This window comes from Diplotaxodon limnothrissa, linkage group LG15 (assembly GCF_057381915.1).
Source record: "Diplotaxodon limnothrissa isolate DT_005_m linkage group LG15, D_limnothrissa_male_GT1.1, whole genome shotgun sequence".
Lineage (NCBI taxonomy): Eukaryota > Metazoa > Chordata > Actinopteri > Cichliformes > Cichlidae > Diplotaxodon > Diplotaxodon limnothrissa.
In genome coordinates, this window is record NC_140610.1 from 5702178 (window position 1) to 5726581 (window position 24404).

The 24404-nt window shown below is 40.8% G+C and overlaps 1 protein-coding gene across 2 annotated transcripts in view; it reads right to left on the reverse strand.

Annotated features, from left to right (window-relative positions):
* Positions 1-24404, reverse strand: part of LOC146616880 (MAM domain-containing glycosylphosphatidylinositol anchor protein 2) — a 190249-nt gene that overhangs the window by 44407 nt on the left and 121438 nt on the right. Inside the window, exons 7-9 of one of the 2 annotated variants that reach the window (XM_085372252.1) lie at positions 19568-19659; positions 19225-19462; positions 6928-7221 (exon numbers count right to left, since the gene is read on the reverse strand). In XM_085372252.1, the coding sequence (XP_085228378.1) occupies positions 6928-7221; positions 19225-19462; positions 19568-19659 (624 nt within the window). Of the gene's footprint in view, positions 1-6927; positions 7249-19224; positions 19463-19567; positions 19660-24404 lie in introns of both variants that reach the window. The other variant, XM_085372251.1, reaches the window with a different exon arrangement.

Consider the following 24404-nt stretch of genomic DNA (forward strand, 5'->3'; position numbering starts at 1 on the left):
TTCACGGAGAGTAAAGTGGTTTTCACCACCTCTGAATGAAACAGCAATCAGTTCCTTCTTCAATTGAGCATTGCCTGGGCTTTTACCCAAACCCAAAAGGCTTATCTCTGACTCCAAAAAAGGTCTGGAATTCTACTTATCACATTAAAATTGTAGGTTTGTGTGGTGCAGTGAATCACAGTTAGCTCCGCAGCCTCCCTGAGTGGCACTAGACCAAATTGCAGTAAGTGCAGTTCCACTCACACAGAGAGACAAATGAAGATGCAGCAAATAAAGAAAAAAGAAAAGGGAAAATCTCTTATATAACCAAAACATCCTTTAAACAAGGGCACATGCCTCATCACCCCCTGTGCATTTCCTGTGAAACAGCTGCCCGGCGAACTCGAGGAGAAAGGAGCAGAAAGGTCCTTTGTGATATTCCCTGAGCAGTGCTCGCCATGGTTAGCGTAGCAGTGAGGGTGACGTGTGCTCAGAGTTGCAGTAAGTCGCAGGCTCGGGGAAAACCCTGAGCGCTAGCTGAAGTGCAATCCATCATCAGTCACTAGTGGGTACCTTGACAGTAATGTGGAGAAAAACAACATTTAGGAGCGCTCAGGTCTTGTCCCCATGGTCCATGAGCACGGACATCTACAGGGAGGAGGCCTGAATAAAGACTCACGTGTACCGAGAGGAAGGGGTGTGCATGTTTGTTTTGTGCATGGAAAGCTGAGGTGTATTGTGTCCACCTACGTTTCTGAAATAGTGTCCGCTTGACTGGTTAACAATAAACTTGAGCTTCAATCAAAATGGATTCCATTTTTCTTCTGCCTGTTTTGAGTGGGGAAGTGTCAGACGTTTATTTGGTCCCTATTTTTCTTTCATCTATTTTCTTGTCTGACAGTAATTCCTCAGGGCAGCCATTTTACATAAAGTTAAAGTACCCATACAATGATACAATTACAAATCTTTCATTCAAAATTTTAATTAAATGAGGCAACGTGAGTTTTAAAAATGTACTTCAAAGAAAAAAAAAAAAGGCAGCATAAGGAATGCCCCAGACAAAATCTGTGACATTATTAGTCTAAGTTCCTCCCCCCAAAAAGTAGATATTAAAAACATTATGGATTCTCCAATAATGAATGACCAGCACAAACAAATAAAAAAATGGTTTTCAGTACAGGAAAGGTAAAAAGATATTGACTTGGTTGCTAAAGTGAATGGTGTATAGTGTTAATTTTCACTGCACTATTAACCTGAGATAAAACCACAGTTATGTTGGTATTATCTGATTTGTATCTGCATACTAACATCTAATTCTCGGGTGTTCAATGTAAAAATAGTTAAGACCATCACCAAAACTCAACGTTTCATGATTTTACCCCCAATAAAAAAGGAGCTGTTGCTTCTCAGTCTTGATAGGTTGACCAAAGTCAGTGAAAAAAAGTTGTGGAAATCTACATTATGCGAGATCAAAAATAGGGAAAAATGTTAAAATGCAGAGTGCCCTCTCTGCTACTGAGGTACATATAGCGTGGTGTAAAAAAGTGTTTGCCCCTTTACTTGATTTCCTAGTTTTTCATATTTGTCATACAAACACACCATGTTTCAGATCACCACACAAATTTTAGATATTAGACAAAGATAACCCAAGTAAATTCAAAATGCAGTTTTTAAATGCTGATTTCTTCAATTAAAGGTTAAATGTTATCCAGACTTACCTCGCCCTTTGTGAAAAAGTAATTGCCCCTGTTGTTAAAACATGAAGTAACTGTAACCACATTTTATGAAAAGCTGAATTCAGTTTCACTAAACATGCTCAGGCTTGATTACTGGCAGACCTGTTGAATAAAGAAATTACTCAAATAGAACCTGTCTGACAAAGTGAAGCAGGCGAAAAGAGCTCAAAAAGCAACACATCGTGCTATGACCTAAAGGATCACCTGAGAAACAAAGTCACTGACAGCCATCAGTCTGGAAAAGGTTACAAAGCATTTCTAAGACTTTGGAACTCCAGTGAACCACAGCGAGAGCCATTATCCACAAATTGAGAAAAACTTCGAATAGTGGTGAAACTTCCCAGGAGTGACCAGCCTACCAAAATTACTCCAAGAGCACATCAACAACTCATCCAGGAGGTCACGAAAGAACCCAGAACAACATTAAAGCACTGCAGGCTTCACATGTCTCCGTTAAGGCCAGAGTGGAAAAAAAAGTTGCTGAATCTGTTCAAACACCATTTTTTGTAAGGAGCCAGTTTCCAGAAAGGTTAAAATGTATTGTTATCCTTCATTGATATAGATGTTTGCGATGTTAAAAGCAGAATATTTACTTACAGTAGTGGAGTAGATACCTCCCTACATTTATTGTTTGAACTTACATGTGACATACCAGCGTTCAATTCAGAAAAATGTGACATTTTATACAACTTCAGCAGCTGTACATGGGCGTATAAAAGCAAAACAAAAGCCTTGGGCTCAGATGCAACGAAAAGCGTTCTTGTGGGAGAATAACCTTTGTAGTATAGCATGCTTCAATATGAAGTCTTGATGGAGCAAAAAAGCATTCATTAGGAAGTCAAACAGATATATATGGAATATAAAATGATAACCCTGATTTATAATGAGCCTCTGTGTTGAATAATGTAGGGGACGCTTCTCTGCATCAGTACGCCTTACTTCCCTCATGCTACAGCCGCTGCAATCAAAAAATGAACTTGCGCACCATCTGCATTAGCATATTGTTATTAAAACATAGGGATAATTTATGAACCTAAATATACAATTAATGATAATCAATGTAGATTTTTTAGCGTGACGAGTGGCCTGGTGATCCACTAATAGGTTTAGCTCACTCAGTAACCAAGTTATAAATTATTCTGTCAAAGCCGTGCACAGGCTTCTGTTTACAACCTACATATTCACTGACCTTTTCTGGTGCGGATTCGATGCGCCTGATCAATTCAATATTGTTCCACAAAAAGGGTTATTAAAATTTCATCCCCAAATGCGTGGTGTGAGCACTGCTGTAATGTAAAAGATTAATCTGCTGGTGTTAAGTTGGTGTTAGGCTAATGTGAGTCGCTCTAAAATGATTCACATTAGAGTGGGCCTCAGGGGCCGGCATTGCAGCCCTTCTTGATGCAGAAAGGAAAATTAATTAAAAACAATAATCGTGTAATTCTGCTCATTACTTTTGCCCAGGCTGTAACTTCTTTATCCCACTGTGTCTTTTTGATGTGTGTCAGATAGTCAGGTGCTTGCTCAAGGGGACTACTGCACGGTTGCATCAGGCAGGTGTCATGGGCAACGCAAGGAGCAACAGAAGGGAAGCCTGTATAAAAGATTCCTGTGCATCTGGGCCGAAGTAGAACTTGATAACTCACTCTGACAGACAGTGGTATCTAGGACAGAAGACCACTCTATACCTCTTCGTTTTCCATTTCTTTTTGCTTCTTCACTTCCTCTCTCTCAAGTCCCTGGACCATGCCAAGTCAGTTTGACTAAGAACATTAGGGTGTCACAGCTTGGGATTTGGCGTTTGCAATTCTATTAGAGCGTCGACTCTAAAGGCAAACGTCTTCCATTCCCTCTACCTCTCCTCCTGGCGTCGCCTCTGCCAGCCAACAGATGCAGGTTTTTACATATCAAAGCTGTTGACTTGCCAGAGTCATTTCTTCACGCCTCTAATGCTCTTTGCTTCAGAGGACTGTACCTCGGTCCCTTGATCAAGTTACTAAACGCGGCTTTGCACATGGCTCACCACCAAAGGCGGGTGGCTCACGCTGGGACCTGGAAATGCAGGCGAGAAAAGCATCTCAGAGGGATTGGCTTGTGCTTACACACCATGAGACAGGCCAAGTGAAAGAAGGGAGGGGGCATACCGACAGGCGTATGGAGGAAACAACAAAAGCCGGGCCAGACCGTGTTAATAAAGTAAATTCTTAAGTGGAGAAAGACGATCAAAGGTCCATGTATTTGGCAAATGCAATCCACAGCGTGCACTGAGGTGTACACAGGGTGGACGCGTTTCCCCAATATGCTCAAAGTGTGTCAAAGCAATCCAACAGTTCAAATGCAGATTGTTTGTGCTTTTGAAACTTAGGCTTTGATGCCAACTATTAATAAGTAAAAAGACTGACAAACAGAACTAGCTCTGAAGCAGGAACATGGCAGATTGATTTATCAATACCGAAGCCCTAATAAGTCTCTTCATTATGTGTTCTCCTTTGAAGATGGAGAACAGATGAAAGTGTTGTATGACATCAAGAACTGTAGCATCAGAGAGGTACTTTATTAAAATAATACTAGATAATGAGAGATAATTGCATTCTCAGAATAAATTGTGTTGAAAGGAACAGATAGAATTATCTGGAGTGAATTGATGCGCTTCACTGCGAGTCTCATACTGCGTGTGTCGATGACGCAACTCCATGCCAAGGCAAATCCATGTTTGAGAAGGAGTAGATTTAAAGGCATGCGTGTCTTTAAGCTGAGGTCTCGGAGTCTCGGTTTCCCCCTCCTTGCCTCTTGAGGCATGTCTTCTCCATCTGAGTGTCCCTAACAACAGTCACTCTCTGCAAGTGACCCCTCTGCCACAGTTGCACATACAGAGGGGAGAAAGCAGCAGCAGCTTGTGATAAGAGATGACCTTTCATGGTTGGATGTCAGAGGTGAGAAATACTGCCTGAAAGCATGTGTGATACTGACCTCGACTCTGAGATGGGGTCATTCAGAGGTTATAGAACTTCCGCTTGTTATGTTAAAAATATTGGCAAAGCTTTTAATGTATTTTTTAACATCTTTATCATATTGGACTTAACTGGGGCCTACTCTAGAACCCTGGGTCTTGCCTTGAGATCATCGGTCATCCCAGACAGCTCATCAACTAGTCATACTGTGGTTAGTGAGTGTTCCTGGAGGTTGCTGACTGTAGCCAGGTGAAATTGGTCATAAAGCAAGTGCTGCATTCAGAAAAACTTCTATGTGATTTCTTGGGCCACACATTGCCTGTCGCGTGTATATTAATTGTTTTACTTATGAGATAGCTTTATGATTGCACTGTAACAGTTTTGGCATTTTTATTATTATTACAAACAAGGATTTAGATATTTGTAATTTTTTTTCATTACAGTGGTAAAATACACCTTTGTCTTGATTTTGTTGATAAACTCTGGTCATGACAGCGGCATCTTATTTACTTTAATAACCCACAGTGTTAAAGAATGTGGCCCAGGTACAGCCAGCAGACTGTATGTTTTAGGTTATGTGTTAGATACTGCATCTTTTACAGTGACATGTATTTTGCTTAATTTCATGCATACTATTTAAAAGTATTATTGGCAAAAAGACTAACCCAATTTAAACAGATCAAATTTAAATGTGTCAGAGCTTTTAAGTAGTTACTGATTTGCGGATGAAGTTGTAACATTTGAATATGAAGCAAAAGCAGAAAGAATTAATTCTGTCATGTTGACCAGAAAGCTTCAGCTTATTTGCCATAAGCTGATTTCTGGTGAGAGGGAAAAGCTGCATTATCCATTTTTGAACTATTAATAAATGAATAACAAATAAATAAAATACCTGGCTTTGCTTGTTGAATTTTGGATTCAACTATTTATTTGGTTCCAAAACACTGCCCTTGCGTGAGACAGCAGATCCAGTGAATGCTGCTAATTAATAAAAAGCATCTCAGAGTTTAAATCCGTTGTTTACTTTTCGGTGTCAGACTTGGGTTTGTGGGAAAGCCACTAACCTTTGATACGAGCTGTCATTGCTGCATAATCTTTATCAATTCAGCCCCAAATTTAAGACAGTCTTCTTCAAAGCGCATCAAAACTTCATTAACTCTCTTAATACAGACAAGGCTGTAACAGCTAAGCTGAAATGTGAACGCTACAGAAAAAGTACAATAAAACTCTTAAATAACTGAGGGTAAAGTGTGGCGCTAAGAAAACAGCAGCTGAACTTCCTCTTCAAGCAAAATATCAGTAGTTGCTTGGGTAAACTTCTGTAGTTTTCTCTTTGGCAGGTCCAGTGTTGACAATACTTGATATATGCACCAAATTCAGTGTAATATATTTCACAATGTGCTTTAAAACAGCTGTGTTGCTGCTTAGGTTCCTTTTAGGTAAAGGAGTGAATGTATTATTTGAAACAGAAGAATGTATGTATTAACTAAGTGGGCCATGGAGAAAACAATGGAAGCCATGAGAGTTTATCCATTTCCTATGATAACTTGCCAGCGACTGGTAAGCACCCAGCATGGATGGCTTTCATTTCCTTCTTATCCATCTTCCCCTCTTTCTTTGGTGGAGAAAAACCTCCCCGAATCTTCAGTGAGTGACACTTCTTTCAATTCCTGGTGCTCATCCAAAATATTCGATTTGGATGTCCATAAATGAAGACGAAATGAATACCAGTGGGAACAAATTAGCCGGTCACTAATTAGCTCTTAAGCTAATGCTGAATGTCATGTGTTAAAGGAGGGTAAAGGAGTGTCAATGAATGGTGGTGGCACACAGTCTTCAGGTCATCACACAAACACACATCCAGGCCCTTTCAAATGGGGGCATCAGCATCAAGAGCTTTGTGTCTCAGTAAATATTAGTTCTGCTCAGCTCGCACTCAGCAGATAAAGTCCTCAGTGTGGGAGGCGGAGTCAGAGCAGTTTCCTCTTAGACCTGACGGAGGGTACCAGGGGACTGGACTAATTTTACAGCCTTCAGAAAGAAATTGGATGGGTGCAAATGAAAAGAAATGGGTGAATGTTCAATTCTGGTCACACTGGACTAGAATAATTACATGGTATACAAAAGAAAATACATCACAGTAACAAATGGTGCACCACATGTACAAACACATTATTTCACTGCTACAAGTTATACCACAAAAATGCATTTCCCCACAAATTTAGACACATATAGAAAATACCCACAGTCTGTCAACTCACATTGTACAATCAGCTCCACTATGGCCTCCCGGGGCTTCACGTTGAACCCATTATACTGGCTGGTCTGGCAGCGGTACGAGCCCGTCATCTCCCTGGACACATTAACAATACGCAGCACGCCGTCGTAGCTCTCCATCTGCATGCTGCCGTCTGGCATGGGCGCTTCCTTATCCGCTCGCGACCACAGGATGATCGGCTTGGGCTTCCCTGAAACAAGGCACTCCAGCTCCACTGTGTCACCCTCGCGGGCCACCAGGGGAGACTTGCCCCGTGGGACTGTCAGGTTGGGGGGAACTAAGAAAGAGAAAAACAAAGGAGGGACTGATATGGGGCTCTAGAAAGTCAGCAGGCGGGGTAAGAGGAAATAGTCAACTTGGGGAAAGTTGTGGCGAAAAAGGTATGGAGGGGGAAGCGAATGAGCATCCAAAGTTGCGATGGCAATGAAGCGGCATCTCAGCAACATACACAGCTTTTATGGAAGCACCATGCGGATATTAGCAACAGTAATGTCTAACGGCTGGGACTAGACAGTCTGAACATGTACTCTACGCAAAACCACCACGAAGGACAGCAGTGAGAAGGTTTAATGCTATCAAGCAATGGCAAACGATGAACAATGCAATGAGCGGACAAGCAAATTCTAAATAGTTAATGACAGCCTTTATTAGCTAAACAAGTCCAGGTACTAAAAAGACTAAGGAATGTAGACCATGCAGTAAACTACAGAGTAAGAGTTCTGTTTGCACATCCACTCTGAATGCATGAAGATCAGGCAGATTAGGCCTCACAAGGGATTAGTCCAGTGAAATCTAAGACATAGTTCACAATCAGCGCAGCAACCGATGTTCAACTGGATTGAATAAAACAGTTACAAAATAAACATGCAGAGGAGAAAAGTAAGACATGATATTTATATATATATATATGTATATAAAACAAAAGCAAACCAGCAGTTCAACAGTTTGTAAAGCACTCCTGTTGCCTTTGATGCCAGGAGTTAGATTGATTCCAAGCTTGTGTTTATACATGATTGTGGGTCATTGTAAATCACAAAACCGAGAGAAGAGATTTCCTTGTAACTACAAAGTCTTGATCTTCATATGAGCTATCCTTACACTTCTAATACACTCTCAGCAGTAGCAGCACTGGCATTACAATCAACAGCCAAACAGCATTGTTACTTTCACTGTCACATTTTCATCATCTCCTCACTTTCCCATCACAAAACTATTTTTCTGAGACGTTTTCCACAGCTAAAATCACTTTAACATTCATAGTTGCATCATCGCAATCAATCGTCACAGCTTTTTACTTCCCTACCCTCCTCCTATCCTAGTCGTGCAACCACTCAGTCTCAATCTAGCACCCCATAATTTAGAGCATTTACAAGAGAACCCTCCCAAAGGTGATGCAGCACTGAGCCTGGCCATGTAACAAAAATATGACCCAATAAATAGATACCTGCCTTTTTTACAACAGGTATTTTAGAGTCTGGGTGAGTGCAAACAATTAATAATAAAAAAGAGGAAGAAGAAGATTTGCAGATATCCTTGAGTGTGTTTATGTGTGCATCTGTCTTTTCTAAGTGTGGAAGGCAGGAAATCTAGCAGGTTGGATCAAATAGTCTGGTTCCTCACCAAGCATGCTGGCCAAGTAAATTTGTTTAATTAGTAAACCTGGCAAATTGCGCCGGCTCCTAGAGTGCTGTGTATGTGTATAAGTGTGTTCATATGCGAGTCCAAATCATCAACAGACTCCAGCTCTGTTTTGTAGCACTGTTCCGAAAAATAGTTTACAGCCAGCAATTTGAGGAGTGAAAATCTTCTCAGCAATGATGAAACCGTGTCGTGCTTCCCTGATGATTTTCGAATCACTGTCATTCTGCCCAAACAATGCTGCAGCTGGAATGGAGTCAAGCCACATTGGAGTTTCACAGTGATGAAATCACCAGCAATCTCACGAAAACGAAACAGAGTCCAGCTATATTTCTTTGAACCCCATTTTTTGTGTGGGTAAGAGGTGAGAATCCTGCAGACGTTTCACTGCTCCAGCTCCAGGTCAGATTCCTTTTGTCCTCCCCCCAGAGTCTTGGATAAATTATCACACTGTCAGAAACAAGGCAATCTCACGATCCTCAAGTATTAGGTTGTGCCTTTTAAAGACTCTGTGGCACTCTAAAATTAGCTCATTGTTGATAGCTCGGCAATTATGACCAAGAATTGAATAAATGCTGTAAACAGGGCATGCTGTCAGACAATCTTATTCGTGGATTTTTTTTCTTTTAAGAATGAGAACAAAGCTGCAATTATTAATTGATTTAAAAACTGGAACTAAACAATATTTAGTCTAATCTAGTCTAGTCAATGTTTGGAGTAATGTGATAAACATGCTAGCAAATGCGTGCCCACTTCCATGAGGCACGGAGAAATAAATGGGCTACAGAATCAAAACAATGAGCTGAAAAATACTAAAAAATACTAACATTCTGTAGAGTTGGATGATAATTCTCTATGACAACATCACAGTACTTTCATTTTCTGTCATTCCAATAACATCTATTACTACAGTATCTGGATAACAGGTTTTGATTACTGTAATACAAGAAATGAAAAGCTATTACCTAACTCCGCACATAAACCAGATCATGAGCCAGTGAATACCAAAAAAACATGATGGTGTGATTTGCATGAAATAATGAAGTCTGGTCATTCATAGATAAAATACTGGCATTGTGTTTGGCACTACAGAAAAAAAAAAGGCCCTCCACAGAGCCAGTGGTGGCGGACCCTCATTTCATCCTTGCACATTTGCTGATTTTTTTTATTCACACAATGTCTCAATTTTAACAGCAAAGGTTTAAATCCACTTTGCTATTCAGAGCATTTCCTTGGGTTAAAACAATGAAGTAGTGAGTTTGAAAGGACAGGAGAGGAGCAGCAAGCATCCATTAGAGTGTGGAGGAGAGGTTTATTCACCGAGTTGCCATCATTACACCTGGCCTCTCCACTGCCTAGATTAGGCAGGCAATTACAGTTTGTCTACCTGTTGGGTTTGGCAACACAAATACTGGCTATCAGCTGCCATTGTCTCTCCTCACACCACAATGAAAAAAAAAAAAACAGACAGGCATACACGCACTCAGAAACTCGCACATCCTTCTCTCTTGCTTACTCTGTACATTACTCTTCCTCTTGCTCTCTTTTTTCCAAGTGAACACCCTGCCTCAGTGTTTGAGTCTGACCACTGCGATGCTCAGTGTGGAAGGGAGCCTGCTACTGGTTTTCACTGTGCTCTCATTGTGCCAGAGCCATCCAAATGCCAGTGATGCCTGCAAGGCATGCCCGCTGTGTGCGTACGTCTTTGCAGCGCGCGTGCGTCCGCGCGGTTAATGTCTCTGCACGTGCACATGTGCACGTATCGCTCACTGCTTCTCTCCTCGCCCACGGGTGACACCATGCTGTGATCCTGCCTCAGTTCCTCAATGAGATGCGATGCTTCTTCTCTTTGCTACTGAGCAAAAACACTGTGCGTATGTATCTGTAGGTTTATGGGTTAAATCAAGATAGGACCTTCTAGTCTGGCCTCAGCACTGCGCTGAAACGATCCTTCAAATGTAGCTTTTAATTATGATCCATCAGCACTGCAGCAGACGCAGAACAACATGAGCTAACTGCAAAAAGGTAGAAATAACTGGCACTTTGAATTTTCTTACAGCGACAGGATCCAGAGTGATGTTTTAGAGAATAAACATTCCCACTGCCCCCTTTTTTCGGGTAAGTGCTATGACATCACTCCTCATCACCATGGCAACATAGTGCTCTCGACTAAACCAGGTCCTGCAGTGTGTGTGTGTGTGTGTGTGTGTATGCATGCATGCATGAGACTGTGTGCTCAGACAGCTTGAGGCCAATGAGTTGGTCACAATGTGACAGGACTCTGTTCCTCAGAGTCCTGTTGCTCAGAGTCCCATAGGTGCACTGTGGACATGTTTTTGAATCTGTGTGTTTCTGTGTGTCTGTTTTGGGGGAGGCTGTATCTACACCCTGAGTCGCTGAAGTGCAATAAATATACACAGATGTGTTAAATTTGGAAGAGTGCACCCACAGACTGCTGTGACACAGCAGTGACAAGACTGACATAACAATGTGTGCGCGTCTGTGTGTGTGTGTTTTGAGCTCTGTGTCATTCCCCTGAGATTTCATAACCTACAATCAATCTCAAAAACTCTTCACATGGATCAGACTGTAGCACAGCAGATTTTATACCAGTGCCTTCTTTTTTTTTGTTTAACCAACAAAACAGAATAAAAGAAATGTCCAGTCTAAAAACAAATGCATGCAACCACTTTTCTACTGCTAAGCAGGGAACAACTCCCATGGATGGCCCACAGTTTATGTAAATTGCTCAAGGGGCCTTCACAGTAGTTAATGAGGGAGGGAGAGTGTTTCTTATTCATGTTTCTCAGATTTTCCCAGCTGCACGGGGAGGTGATTTCCCAGATGGTCACCTCCATAAAGCATGACTGCAGGTGTTGCGGTGGAGGCTATAGGCAGGTACACTGAGCACAAATGCAGCAAGTTATCTCATCTTATTCAAATATGTTGTACTCTGAAAACAATCTGAGCTATGGATACACCCCTGCTATCCAACGTCTCCAAACATCCACATAAGCGTGTTTATTAACAAACTGAAGTTTTTATTTGCGCTGACACTTTGGGCACCGGTAATCTACCACAGGAACATCACAGGTGCTGTGCTGACATATTGCGCCCAGCGCCATTGTAGAAGTGGCATCTATTGTTGTCATATGGTGGATTTCTCAGGACAGTGTCCCAGCTGTGGGACAGCTGGTAAGCCCCTTCATCGCAGTTCATCGCTCACTGTTAGTCTATTGGGTCGTCCATCCAGTTTTGGGGATTGGTTCCTGTGTGCAGTTTATAATTTCATTTTCAAACCTTGAATTAATGAATTTTCGATTTTAGATGTGAATGCTCTACAAGACCAAAGACAAACTTGTTATTCAGGCCATTTGCTCAGTTGGAAAGATTTCTATCTGTCACGTGACATTGCCTCAGCATACTGAAGGTGATGGAGCTGGGATCTGCATTAAAATGATATATGCAATTTAGATCTTTAATGAAAAAATACAACCAAATAACTAACTGCTCTCTAAGGATTTAGGGATGTAAATAAATGGTCAACTCAGCAGAAAATGAATGTACTGTTCAATTTCGTTCCACCTCATGTTAACATGTGATGCGAATGACAAATAAAGCTCCTTGAATCCTTGAAAGCTCTGCTGTAGGTGGTCATATGAACCCTCCCTTTGAAGCTACTACCCCTCACAGTGTTTATAACATAATTATAAAGTGACTTTTCACGCTGAATTGTTCAAATAATTTTTAAAAATAATTTTAAATATATGTTAATAGCCTGTTTTGTTGCTCTCCTCTGACCTGTGTTTCACAGTGTGTACCTCTTTTGCTGTGCTTTGCTCCAAACAGACACATGTGGAGTCAAGCAAAGCAGAGACCTGTGAAATGAAGGCACTATCAGTTAAGTTTATGACAACTCATCACTATCTGTATGCTTTATTTTGTAGTATGCTGCATTACAATCTGATGGCCAGAGCACAGTATCATCTGTTCTTTTAAGCAAAGCCAACCTGATTTGGTGGAAGGAAAAAAAAGAAAGCGACTGGGTGGCTTACTGTGGCCTATCAGTGCTGGGGATGGTTATTTATTTATTTTTACTCTTGTGTAAACAACCTTTCTGGTTATAAGTGATACGAAGGTTGAATTATGTGTGCCATAAAGCTTTTCAAACCAAAGTGCAAGTGCTAGCTCGTATGGCTCACTAGATTACCAGTAGTAGCTAAGCAATCACACGCATAATTCATTTCATGCATTAAGCTTATGGAGTTAGAAAGTCCTGTTATTGACAAGAACATTCACTGTGTAGTATTTCTCAACTGCCAATGAGCTGTTACAGGATGAAGTGAGAGGTCAAACCAATGTTAGCAGCTCTCTCAGGTTCTTTGTTAAATAGGGAGCTTAATGCTCCAGCAACTACACTTAAACCTGCTACCAAAAGCCTAGCACAAGACTAAACATTTTGCCACTTTTCTACACAGATTATTGGCCAGTAACCTTGAGTGTTTTCAACCACCTAAAAACCGTTTACAGTAGTTAAAGAGACAGCAAATTACAGCTGATAACTCTGCTCATATGGCTGATATTGTAGAAAAAGTAGTAATATTGCCATCGTTACCGAGGTGGTACACTACGTGAAAACATGTATTGGACAATACCTGTTAAGTTTTGAATTCATGGGTTTTCAGTTCCATTGCCACAGATGTGTAAAATCAAGCCATGCAGTCTGACAAATATTTGTGAAAGAAAGTGTTGAAAATTTCATGTCCTGACGAGATGGAGGCAGGAAAAATAAAGGAAGCATCTCGTTTCCATTCACAGTAACCAAAAGAGCAGTTTGAACTTTTTCACCCTGTAGTTGAGTCAGGATGCAGACCAGGTTTCTCTTTATAAGGGTCAGTGAATTTGCTGCTAAAACAAGCACATCAGAGTGGTCAACAGCCAGCAGTCATGTTGTCCCTATTAGAATCACATGTGGCACAGTCCCTTAGATGATGGCAGATCATGACAAATCAGAGTCAAAAAGACGACATTGTGCATAAAAGGAGTACACACAGAGAGCGGCGGGCCCCCCCTGCGCGTCTGATGACTCAAATTTTGTTGTAGAAAAAGGCTTGAACACTGTGTTTATTAAACCAACTCATTTCTTAATCAACTGAGCACTTGAAATTGATTTGCTTAATTAATTAACTGCAGTAATTCTTAAGATTGACAGAGACACTGGGTGGTGCCAGGATTTCAGGTGTGAGCAGGTTGCTAATTGAGGGACTCATCAAAGGCGGATTTATCACCCGCGCAAAAGGGGTGACTTTCAGTCATGATACTTCGTTTGTGATCAATCATGACGGTGATTTGTTGAATAAAAAAAAGTATCAAATGGGAGTCAAGGAAGCACAACTGTTTAAAAGATCCAAATGTAATTTAGGTTCCACTATTTTGATAATTACAATTCTGCTTTTTAGCGATTAGCTAAGTGGCTATCTGTGATCAAAATTAGCTTTAAATGTCAGAAATAAATCTGTAATTACTCGGCACGCTATTAAAATTTTATCTCTTAAATGTCCCACAGGTATTTCCGGTCTGAGTCCAAATAACATTTCAGAATGACAGTAATCACGTCATCTAACATAATCCAGCAAGACATAAACACACATTTTACACACAAGTTAATGAAAGGATTCATTTGCTTGTTCCTGTTAGAAGTTTATGGCATGTTTTACACTAATGCTCGTAACTCTTTTCAGCTGTTCCCTTGTCCCGTGGTTCTTAATCTTGACAATATCCAAAGGGGAAGTCTGTGTCCTCGTTTTCAGACACTCATAAATAAGCATTAGCACCGCAATCTCCGGCAGCTCCGGCGAGGAAAGAAGCTGCTTATTTAACGAGTGTGTGAAGACGGTAAACTGCTTATTACTGCCATTTTGCAAAAAGGGAGAAAATCGAGAAATTTGTGCTCGTCGAAGGTTGAAAGAATGGAAAAATAATAGTTTTCACTTTAATCAATGCATCCTGTGGAGTGGTCTCTGGCTAAGCGCTGGTTTCGAATCTGGAACTAGAGGCAGTGTTGGAACAGCCAGCAAGTGTGACATTGTTCAGAGAAGAGATACTTTAAAGCTCAAATGCTTTCCAATCACTTCCCCTGTACGAAACCTTGGCAAACCTGTGGTAATCTCCTCTAAACACTTTTATTAAGACTCCTAATTGCAGCTCAGGCTTTCTCCCTTCAACAGGCTGCAGGCGCAAGGTGAGGCAGAGGCACAAGGCGCTTTAGTACACGGCAGCTATACAATGGCGCTCAGCTGAGACATTTCTCTGATTTGTGGCATCAATCTCGCTGAAAGAAACACGGCATCCTTTAGCAAACAGCCCAGTCACATCCAGGTAAAGCAGCAGGAATTTTAACCGGCAGAAACAAAATTCAGTATGTTATTTCCTGTGACAGGAACAGCTACTACAACGCAACTCTTTCATACTATTTCATACCCACACATTCGACCGGAACAATGAAAGCTTAAGAAGCAATAAAATCTAAGCCTTAAGGAAAGCTTTCATTTCATATGATCACAAAAGAGCCAGTCATTTCCGTGGTTATTTCCTCAGTCAGACGGCGGTGTTCTACTTATTTATTTATTTAGTTTTTTTGCACATTAAAGGATCTGTGTTAATACACTGGCATCGCCCAGGCACTCGGAAAGAAGAGAATGTGCTACTTAAAAGATAATGAGGAAACAATCTTGGCAGATGCGATTGATCCCACTGTTTTATAGCACAGGGATTATCAAAGGATTATCTAACAATAATTATGCACACAAGGTCGACACATTGCTTTCATGTTCACGCTGAGAGTGGCAGCCAGGTGTGTGTGATAGAAAAATAGTACAGTGAAAATGGGTAAGGCTGCGCGAGGGTGTAAATGTGGCTATCACCGTGTAGGCATATGTGTGTAAAAAGGGGACGTAAAGCTTGCTGGCAACCCGATCATCAAAACATCGCACAACCCAACAGTCACTTATCAGCACAGAACACATGCCAGGAAATTCAAAGCAAGAAAAAAGAGATATCTACAATGCCAGCAGCAACACCAACTCATGGGATTCCCCTCCACCCACCCTCTACATCCCCACCCCTCGAACGGAATCTGGAAGTTTGGGATGAGCCGAGGACAACCAGGAAACGCCCTCTTGGTGTCTGCGGGGTGTGGATATAAGGGGTGATTTCTCCCAGTGGAGTTAATTGCTGATCAACACACCTTTGCAGCTCATTCACTGACCTCACATATACAACACAGATAGCACAGATAAAGACGAGCATTCCTGTGATATCACATGCATGAATGTATAATTGCTTTTTCTCTCTAACCACTGCGTTCGGCTATTACTGCAAAACCTCCAGGGGATAAGAAAGCACAAAAGGTATTGTTAGCTTTACTAAATGTGCTTCGTAGCAATCTTTTAATAAATTGGTCTCTGTTCTGTTGTCCGTGAAACAGTAGCTTTTTTTTTCTTTTTGGATTTTGATTGATGTTAAAATCTAAAACAGTGGATAGAAAATAGAGTCAGTTTCTTTTTTGACTATTGTGCTCAAGACTGAATACTGTTATCAAAGCTTACACATAGTTTTTACTTTCTTTTGAAACAACTGACAAACAATAGAATGTCAAAGAATCAGAAGGACACAGTACATGACTGGTTTTCTTTGAGTCAGACTCAATACGACCCATACTAAACTGTATCAGCTCGGTAGACAAGGTGGACTGGTATGTTGTTATTAATAGGCTATTAGTGCCAGCCACTTGAACCTGTTCAAGTGCACATTACCACGGATGCATAATCACCCAGTCACATGGCAGCAACTCAATGCATTCAGGCATGCAGACGTGGTCAAGACGACCTGCTGAAGTTTGAACTGAGCATCAGAATGGGGAATAAAGGTCACTGAAGCGACTTTGAACATAGTATGGGTGTTGGTGATAAACGGGCTGTTTGAGTATTAAAGAAATTGCTGATCTACTAGGATTTTCTCACAAAGCCATCTCTGGGGTTTAAAGAGAATGATCCAAAAAAAAGGAACGGGAAACTGAGGCTACAATTCGCACGGGCTAACAAAATTGGACAATAGAAGATTGGAAAAATGTTCCCTTGTTTGATGAGTGTCGATTTCCGCTTTGACATTCTGATAGTAACAACAAAGCATGAAAACATGAAGCCAGCATCAACAATTCCAGCTGCTGGTGGTGTAATGGTGTGGGGGATATTTTTCTGGCACACTCTGGGCTACTTAGTACTCTCTGGGCATCATTTAAAAGCCACAGCCTAGCTGAATATGGCTGTTGACAATATTTATCCCAATGTTTTACCCATATTCTGATGGATCTTCTGATGGCTGATTCCAGGAGGATGAAGCATCACATCACAAACCTCAGATGTGATGCTGCTCCATTAATATGAACCCACATTTCTGGGGAATGCTTCCACCAACTTTTTGAATCTATGCTGTGAGGAATTACGACAGTTCTGAAGACAAAAAGGGGGCTAATCCAGCACTAGCAAGGTGAAACTGATGAAGTGGCTGGTGAGTGCATGTTAATTGGAACAGTCCTGAAAGCAGCCAGACAGATGGAAGGGTAACGGACACTTAGTGTCTGATTAGCAATGGAGGCAGTTTTGATTCACAAAGTTCAATTGAACACTTATTGCGATAGAGAGCTGTTGCTACTGTAATAATGTGTGCAGGAACAGAAGTCAAAGAGACATATTTATGACTATTACACAGTCTGGGAGCAAGCGTGTAGATGTAGAAACAGCCTGTAGATATAAGACATTCAAACATTCTTAAACACAACACACACACACACACACACACACACACACACACACACACACACACACACACACACACACACACACACACACAGAATCTGCAGATAAAGAGTTTCTTTGAAATTATTCATCTTTGAGAGCATCCATCCATTTTTCTTAAGCCTATCAAGTTCAGGGTCACGTGGGCACTGAAGACTCAAAGCTGCCAGGGTATTCCATAGTGACTCGACATTGATAGTTTGCTACATAACCGCTCACACCCTTATGGATTTTTCCCTTTAGCTTTAGCTGAAGTAAAGCCATTGCACCAGTCTATTTTAGGGTTAACAAAGAGATAATTCACATCTATGACCAATTAAGAGTTGAAAATCGACCTCTCATGCATGTCTTTGATTTGTGGGAAGAGGCTGAAATACCCAGAAATAACACGGGGAGAACATGCAAGCGCCACATGACTTGAAACTTGTGAACTTGATACAACAAATCCCCAAACCTCGCTGCAAATACGCATTTATTGTCAACCATTCTCTGAGACAGGAAAAATATGATGATTGCACCATGTTGTCAACACCATAAGCAATGCTCTATTCATCTCCACCGTGACAGGGCATCACATTGCGGCGGATATGTAATAACCTCACCAGACAGCAGTAAAAATATATGGGAACACATGAATTCGGGTGAAAGCACCCTTCAAAAGAAATCCTTTTTTTTTCTTGTAACTTGGCAACTATATCACACAAGTCCAACATATCCAGAATATTTAATTTCACTTCACTTACCCTAAAATCAGCAAGTAAGCTCTGTGTTCGTACAGAGATGGTAATCAACTCATTGAGACAACTTAAGATTTCCCAATCTAGCTACGCTGGGAGTGGTTACATGAAAGGTCAAGCTTACTGGCAGCAATCACACTGTGTCATATTTTAAGAAGATGATGAAACAAAAATATTAGAAAAATATTGCAGCCAAAGAAAAACTCTATATAGCAGTATTGTATTGAAGTTTATTTACTCATAACAAAAGTTGCCTCAAAAGCACTGTCTGAAAATAGCTACGCATTTGAAGCATTTTTGACCAGTAAGACTTGTTATTAAAATAAGTTAGTAAAACTCTCTGAAAACTATAGACACTCTTATTACTGAAGTCCAGGATTTGGGACACTACTTTCCTGAGAACGGACCTGATAGCAGAAAGTGAATTTGTATGAGTTCATCTCTTATCTCAAACAAACTAGCTCTGGGGAAGGTTAAGTGTCCAGGATAAGCTGGTGTTGTATGCTGGTAAGAGGTAAACCACCTATGTAACAAAAAAACCTCATAGGTAAAGCTGACGTTTCCTCTCTAAGTGCCGTAATACTGCCTGCTGATCCACTTTCATTGGACTGCCACCATTTCTATCCAACTTGAGCCCCAACAACACTTGCTCTGATTCCAAACATTTTCCATGCTGAATTAACATATTATTGCAGATATTAATAATCGCTAGATAAGTATCCATCAGCTGTCCATGCTCGTCAGATACTGAATACTCATTTTCATGCCAGTTTTGACCCACGAAATGTAACATGCTTGTGAGCATATATGGTTTAACAATGCAATGGAGGATTATGTAACGCTGTGACATTACAGCGCTTTATTTTTTGACCATCATGAAATAAATATATTAAAATGATCTACAAAACTGATGGGACTGATGAGACAGTTAAAAAATTGAAGCCAACGGAGTTTGACTAACGTAGCTGTGAGAAATCAACGTGTTTGTGTCAGATCTGTTGGGGGGAGGTGTGTAGGTGTGTCGATGCCACAAAGGGGTGTGAGGCTCACCAGTTGTGGATGAGATGTTGACATCGATGCTGATCTCCGGGATGCCTCCTCCCTTCAGAGCAGCCACACAGGTGTACGTGCCGAAATCAGTGAATTTCAGGTCTATGATGTCCAGGTTGGTGGTTCCAGGTGAGATGTCAGGATCTGTCTGGGTGATGACCATACGCTCTGAGCTCCGCAGGGCACGGCCATTCTTCAGCCAGCTAAATGTCAGCTCCTCTGGAGGTGTTGCCTCCACCTGTGACATTAAAAGGCTTTATTTTTATTACACTCACTAACATTAGCTCAGTATTATACGCATAACCATGTGTGCTTAGTCTCCCGGTGTTTTCTGTTACCGTACCTGACAGGATATCTTTACTTCCCGTCCAATCTGGATGTGGTCATCGTTGTGGTAGGGATCTGGAGTGATCCAGAATCGTCCCTTTTTCAAAGCTGCAATTGAAAAAAGAAATAATTTGATAAGAATCACATTTATATTTATATTTATACACTTCACGTGTTGATTCTGCAGCATGGTGATGGAACAAACCCTGAGATATTCACAGTGGGATTTGGCTTTGGTTGTTATATTGATGTGTTTTTTGAGATCTAATCCCAATGACAGGATTTTATAGATTTTAAAAAAAATTTTCCCTGCACTTTTACTTTGCTCAACGTCCACACTTGAGCTGTAAATCACTGTTATGCATCTCAAGTGAATGCGCTATAAAGCTAAGTGTGTGTGTGTGTGTGTGTGCGCGTACCTGTTCAGTCAAACACAAATTGTTCAAAAAGGCAGTGAAAGCCTGCATCAAGTCACAGCTGCCTGAAATACCTAATCTGAGCAACTAACTGAGCAAAATATGATATTTGCTCCCCAAGACGTGTCATTTCTGGAGCAGGGTTGTGAAATTGTAAAAGCATCTTCAACCCAAGGTGTAAGAGTAGATGATGACAGGACATCTGCAACTGGTTTACGTAAACAACATCTGAAATTTGATCTTTTGATGGTGCAGCAGGGTCAAACAGAGAACTTAAAAGACAAAGCAGAAACCTGTGTCTGTTTGAAAGCCCAACGCTTTGAACCGGCATTAATATTGATAGCTACACATGGAAGAATCCTACGGTACTGAAGCAGGTTCATGCACACTACAAGCAAACACACACTGTGAAATTGGAGAGATACCTAACAAAATATCCACCATTTCTAATCCAATTTGGTTTGCAAACTCCATTTTCAAAGCATAGCTTCTCTGAAGAGAAAAAAGAAGATGATTTCATTATAATGCATGCTGTATTGGTTTCAAACCCTGCGTCTACTGTTCAATTCATCTCCTCAGCAAAAAAGCTGACGGCACCATGGAAATCTTTTCATCTAGCAATTCCCAAGTGACATTATCATATTCAGTTTGGTAAAGGGAAAACAAAACCTGCGTGTCAGATTTAAACACAGGAAATTCAATGTGCAAAACATTGTGACGCCTGCCAAGCTGCAAACTGAAGGAGAGACGAGTGACACACGCCTCCTTGACATGATCTTCCTCCTCACGTTTGAAATCAGTGTCGGCAGGCACAGAATCCTATTTCTGATGCATGTCAGATACAAATATTACAATCATGTCAGCGCTCTCCAAACACCAATGTGCATTTGCATTCACTCTTGTATCCCATATATCCTTATTCTCCAAGGCACTGCCTATCAATCGTGAAGTATAATTCCATAGCGCTGGCATGGAAACTGTGACAATTGACATTATACGGTGTGCATCCTTATATCTGTGACCTTTATGGATACAAAGCATTATCAGGAACCTAGATTCATTTCCTGTTTAGACTCAGCTCGGCAACACATTGAACAACTCCTTTGTGCATTCCTTAAACTCAACACAAAGAATAAGGTTATTGAGAAAATATAGAGTTCACAGTTAAACCCAGTTTGTGAGTGTATGTGTAAGGGAACACATCAGACATGTCAGAGACATCCAGAGATAGAGACGCGTTTACATTCCGACAGTGTGAAAAGCCTTTTGGTGTCCCAGCAACATCCTATCCACACACACAATTTGCAAACACACATTTCCACATAACCATGTGAGTGGCAGTGTTGTCATAGATGACAGTGGATAAAGATTTGGATTACATGCAAACGTCTTTTTCACATTCCCACAGCTCAGATGTATTCTTCTCCTTTCTTCACTGCAACAAAATGAGGTATTTAACAGTCGCAGGTCGGACTCTACTTCACTGTGAGGCTGGGTTTCATGAAGACGTCTGTCAGGGGGTCGACCCCCACCGTCTTCTAAACTACACTCATGTCAGTGAGTAAATATAACATTAAATATACATTTGCTCATTAAAGGTCACTACTCCAGATACATTAGCTCTAAAAGTACCTGCAATATTTATATAAGATCCCATTAATACTCTATGGAAGAAAAAAAACAACATTATTGGTCTGCTGTGTCTCCTCTATCACTGGACCTTTTTATATTAAAATGCACTATAATTCTAATGCAGATACACTCAACTGACCACATGAATCATGCGTTCACGGATGAGAAGGCCCTCTGTTGCGGTGTCTGATGCAATGTGGAGCTGTGGACCAAAAAAAAACTAAACAAAAAAAAAACATTTTAGTTACTTGCATCCACTTCATATCTGTTAAATTTAGCTGATGATTCACTGGCCTGTCCATGAATGCATTTATTTTCTCCAGTGATACATTAAACAAAAAGAAAACTAAGCGGTTAAAGGTGTTCTAGATGCAGCATGAAAAACGTCAGCTTAGAAAAGCACTCACAGCACTGAGCAGAGTGTAACTGTATGAGAATGAACACATTAATGACTGTGTTAAAAACAATGCCGCAGTAATGCTGCAAGCTTTTAAGTCATAAAATAGATCTTCATGCTGGTACGAGCTGCATATCAGTGGAGTTCACTGATGTAGACAGATGAAAGCATAACACTAAGTATAAGCACAAATTATGCACCTATCCATCCGTAAAATAAAAATATAGTTTCAATTTTACATCTTGAACCACAGCTAATTTTGCTATATGTTTTACAGGGAAAATTGGAAATAGGTGCAGACATGTACTGAAATGTGGAAAAATACATTGGAATATCCTACATAAGGCAAAAACAGAGTTTGTACAATTGTAACAAGGTTGAAAGTTAATATTTGCTATGACCACTTTTATTCTTTCACGATAGAGGCAGGACAATGATTTTATACAGAGTGGCCCAAGATCATCAGCTAAAACTGCTTATCTTGCTGACTCAGTCCCCTGTTGCTTGTGTTGGTAAAGCTTTATTAAAGACTTAATGAATGTTAAGTTTCTTTAAGTAAATCTCTTGCATCAACTCCCTACTTGTTGCCTTTATTGAGCCAGTTATGACACTACTTTTACTAATGTTGACGTACCCCTCCCTTATTTTTGCATAGAGAAGCAGTGCACATCAAAACAGCCAGCAGTGCATATGTGCACTCATGCATATTTCAGAAATGACTCCTTCCAAGTCTCCTCCACATTCAAAAATCCTTTCCTGCCTTTTTATCTGACCATTAATATTGAATAGCAAGTAGGCATTCCTTTAAATCAACTACATTTGTGTACGAGAGAGATAAGTGGGCATTACTTCTCCAAGGTTGTAGTAAATTTTGCTGGACAGCTGCAGTGACTAAAATGGCTCCTGCTCCTTTATGCATGGGAGAGAATCTAAAACTGGAAGTATTTTAAAAGGAACCGTGATGAGTGTGTGAGGTGAGAAGTACAGAGATGGGAGACTTTATCGGGTGACGGTGCGTTGTCACTCTTCCCTCCCCAGTCCGGATAACCAATTCATGGCAAAAGTCACATGAATGTTTTATGAGGGCTTTGCTCGGAAACAGAACTTTCCCATTTGCTCTGGTGGCAAACTGTGCCCCCGATTACTGCTACACTATTTTCACAACATCATTAATATCTTACAAGAGTGCTATTGTGTGTGTATATACAGTTGGAGTCTGTGCATAAATACATATATAAATATGTATGCACCTGTAAAAAGACAAATTGTAAAAAAACGTGTGCATTTCAAAGCTATAGCCCTACCTCTGTAAACTTTGAGAAAACTTTTTTAAACTCAGTGCCCACTGACCAGCTTTTACTGTCAGGAGTATCATACAGTCATATCTGATCAAATCACTTTTATCTGTGAAGATTAGGTTTTACGATACAGCTACATGGTTCAGGCTGTTTTGCAGAAAGATGGTGGATCGCGTGAAGCAGGTATTTAGCTGAGAATGAATGGACAAATTAGACACATAACACACAATGTGTCTCAAACGGTGCACTTTTATACTGACCACTGCTATTTTGAGTATAAGTGAGTTCACACTGAAAGGTACAGCTGTGTGAAAAGACCCAAATAGTGCGCTTACAAGAAAAAAGGTTTGACACATACTGTGGTATTATTTGGATATTTATGTGGGATAAATTGCGATATAATGAAAGAAAATGTAGTGGTATGCAGTAAGAGACCTGACAGGTTAGAAAAACTGCATACACGTTGCAAGTGATGCGGGAACTAGACACCATGGAAAGTGAAAGATATTGTGTAAGTTCAAGTGAATTGGGCGAAATAACTGCCAGTGAAGGGAAGTGGGTGGAACCAAAGAAACTTTTCTCAGCTTCCAGGTGAGTGACTGAAGCGACCATCAATGAGAGTGAAGAATAGTACTGATTGAAATATATGAGGTTTACCTAGGCAACAGGAGCCTGGAACATCCGCAAGGGACCAGCAGTCACAGGCAAAGCGATGTCTGTTGAGCAACAGTGTGTAAAGAACGCAGGTAACATCAGAGTCCCAGTTCTCTGGTAAGTGCACAACTTATCATGCCCTATTTGAAACAATATCCAGCCTCAGTTTCCAGTTTATGTTGCACTTTCCGTACCGCGGAGCGAGTAGCTTGTGAGAGTGAGTGACTGCTAGAAAAACAACCACAAAGAGGTTTTTGCCAACAGGTGGAGTAATATACATTTTTCCCTATCAACTTGCCACGGGTGTGTGTGTGTGTGGGGGGGGGTCTGGGGCTTTAGCACTTGATTTCCCTGCAAATGCCATCAACTTCCAGTAACCACTTGCCAGCCGTTTGGGGAATTAAATTTTTCCCTCATGACCAGCGGTTGCCAGTGGTCTCCAAGCTGTGTGACTGG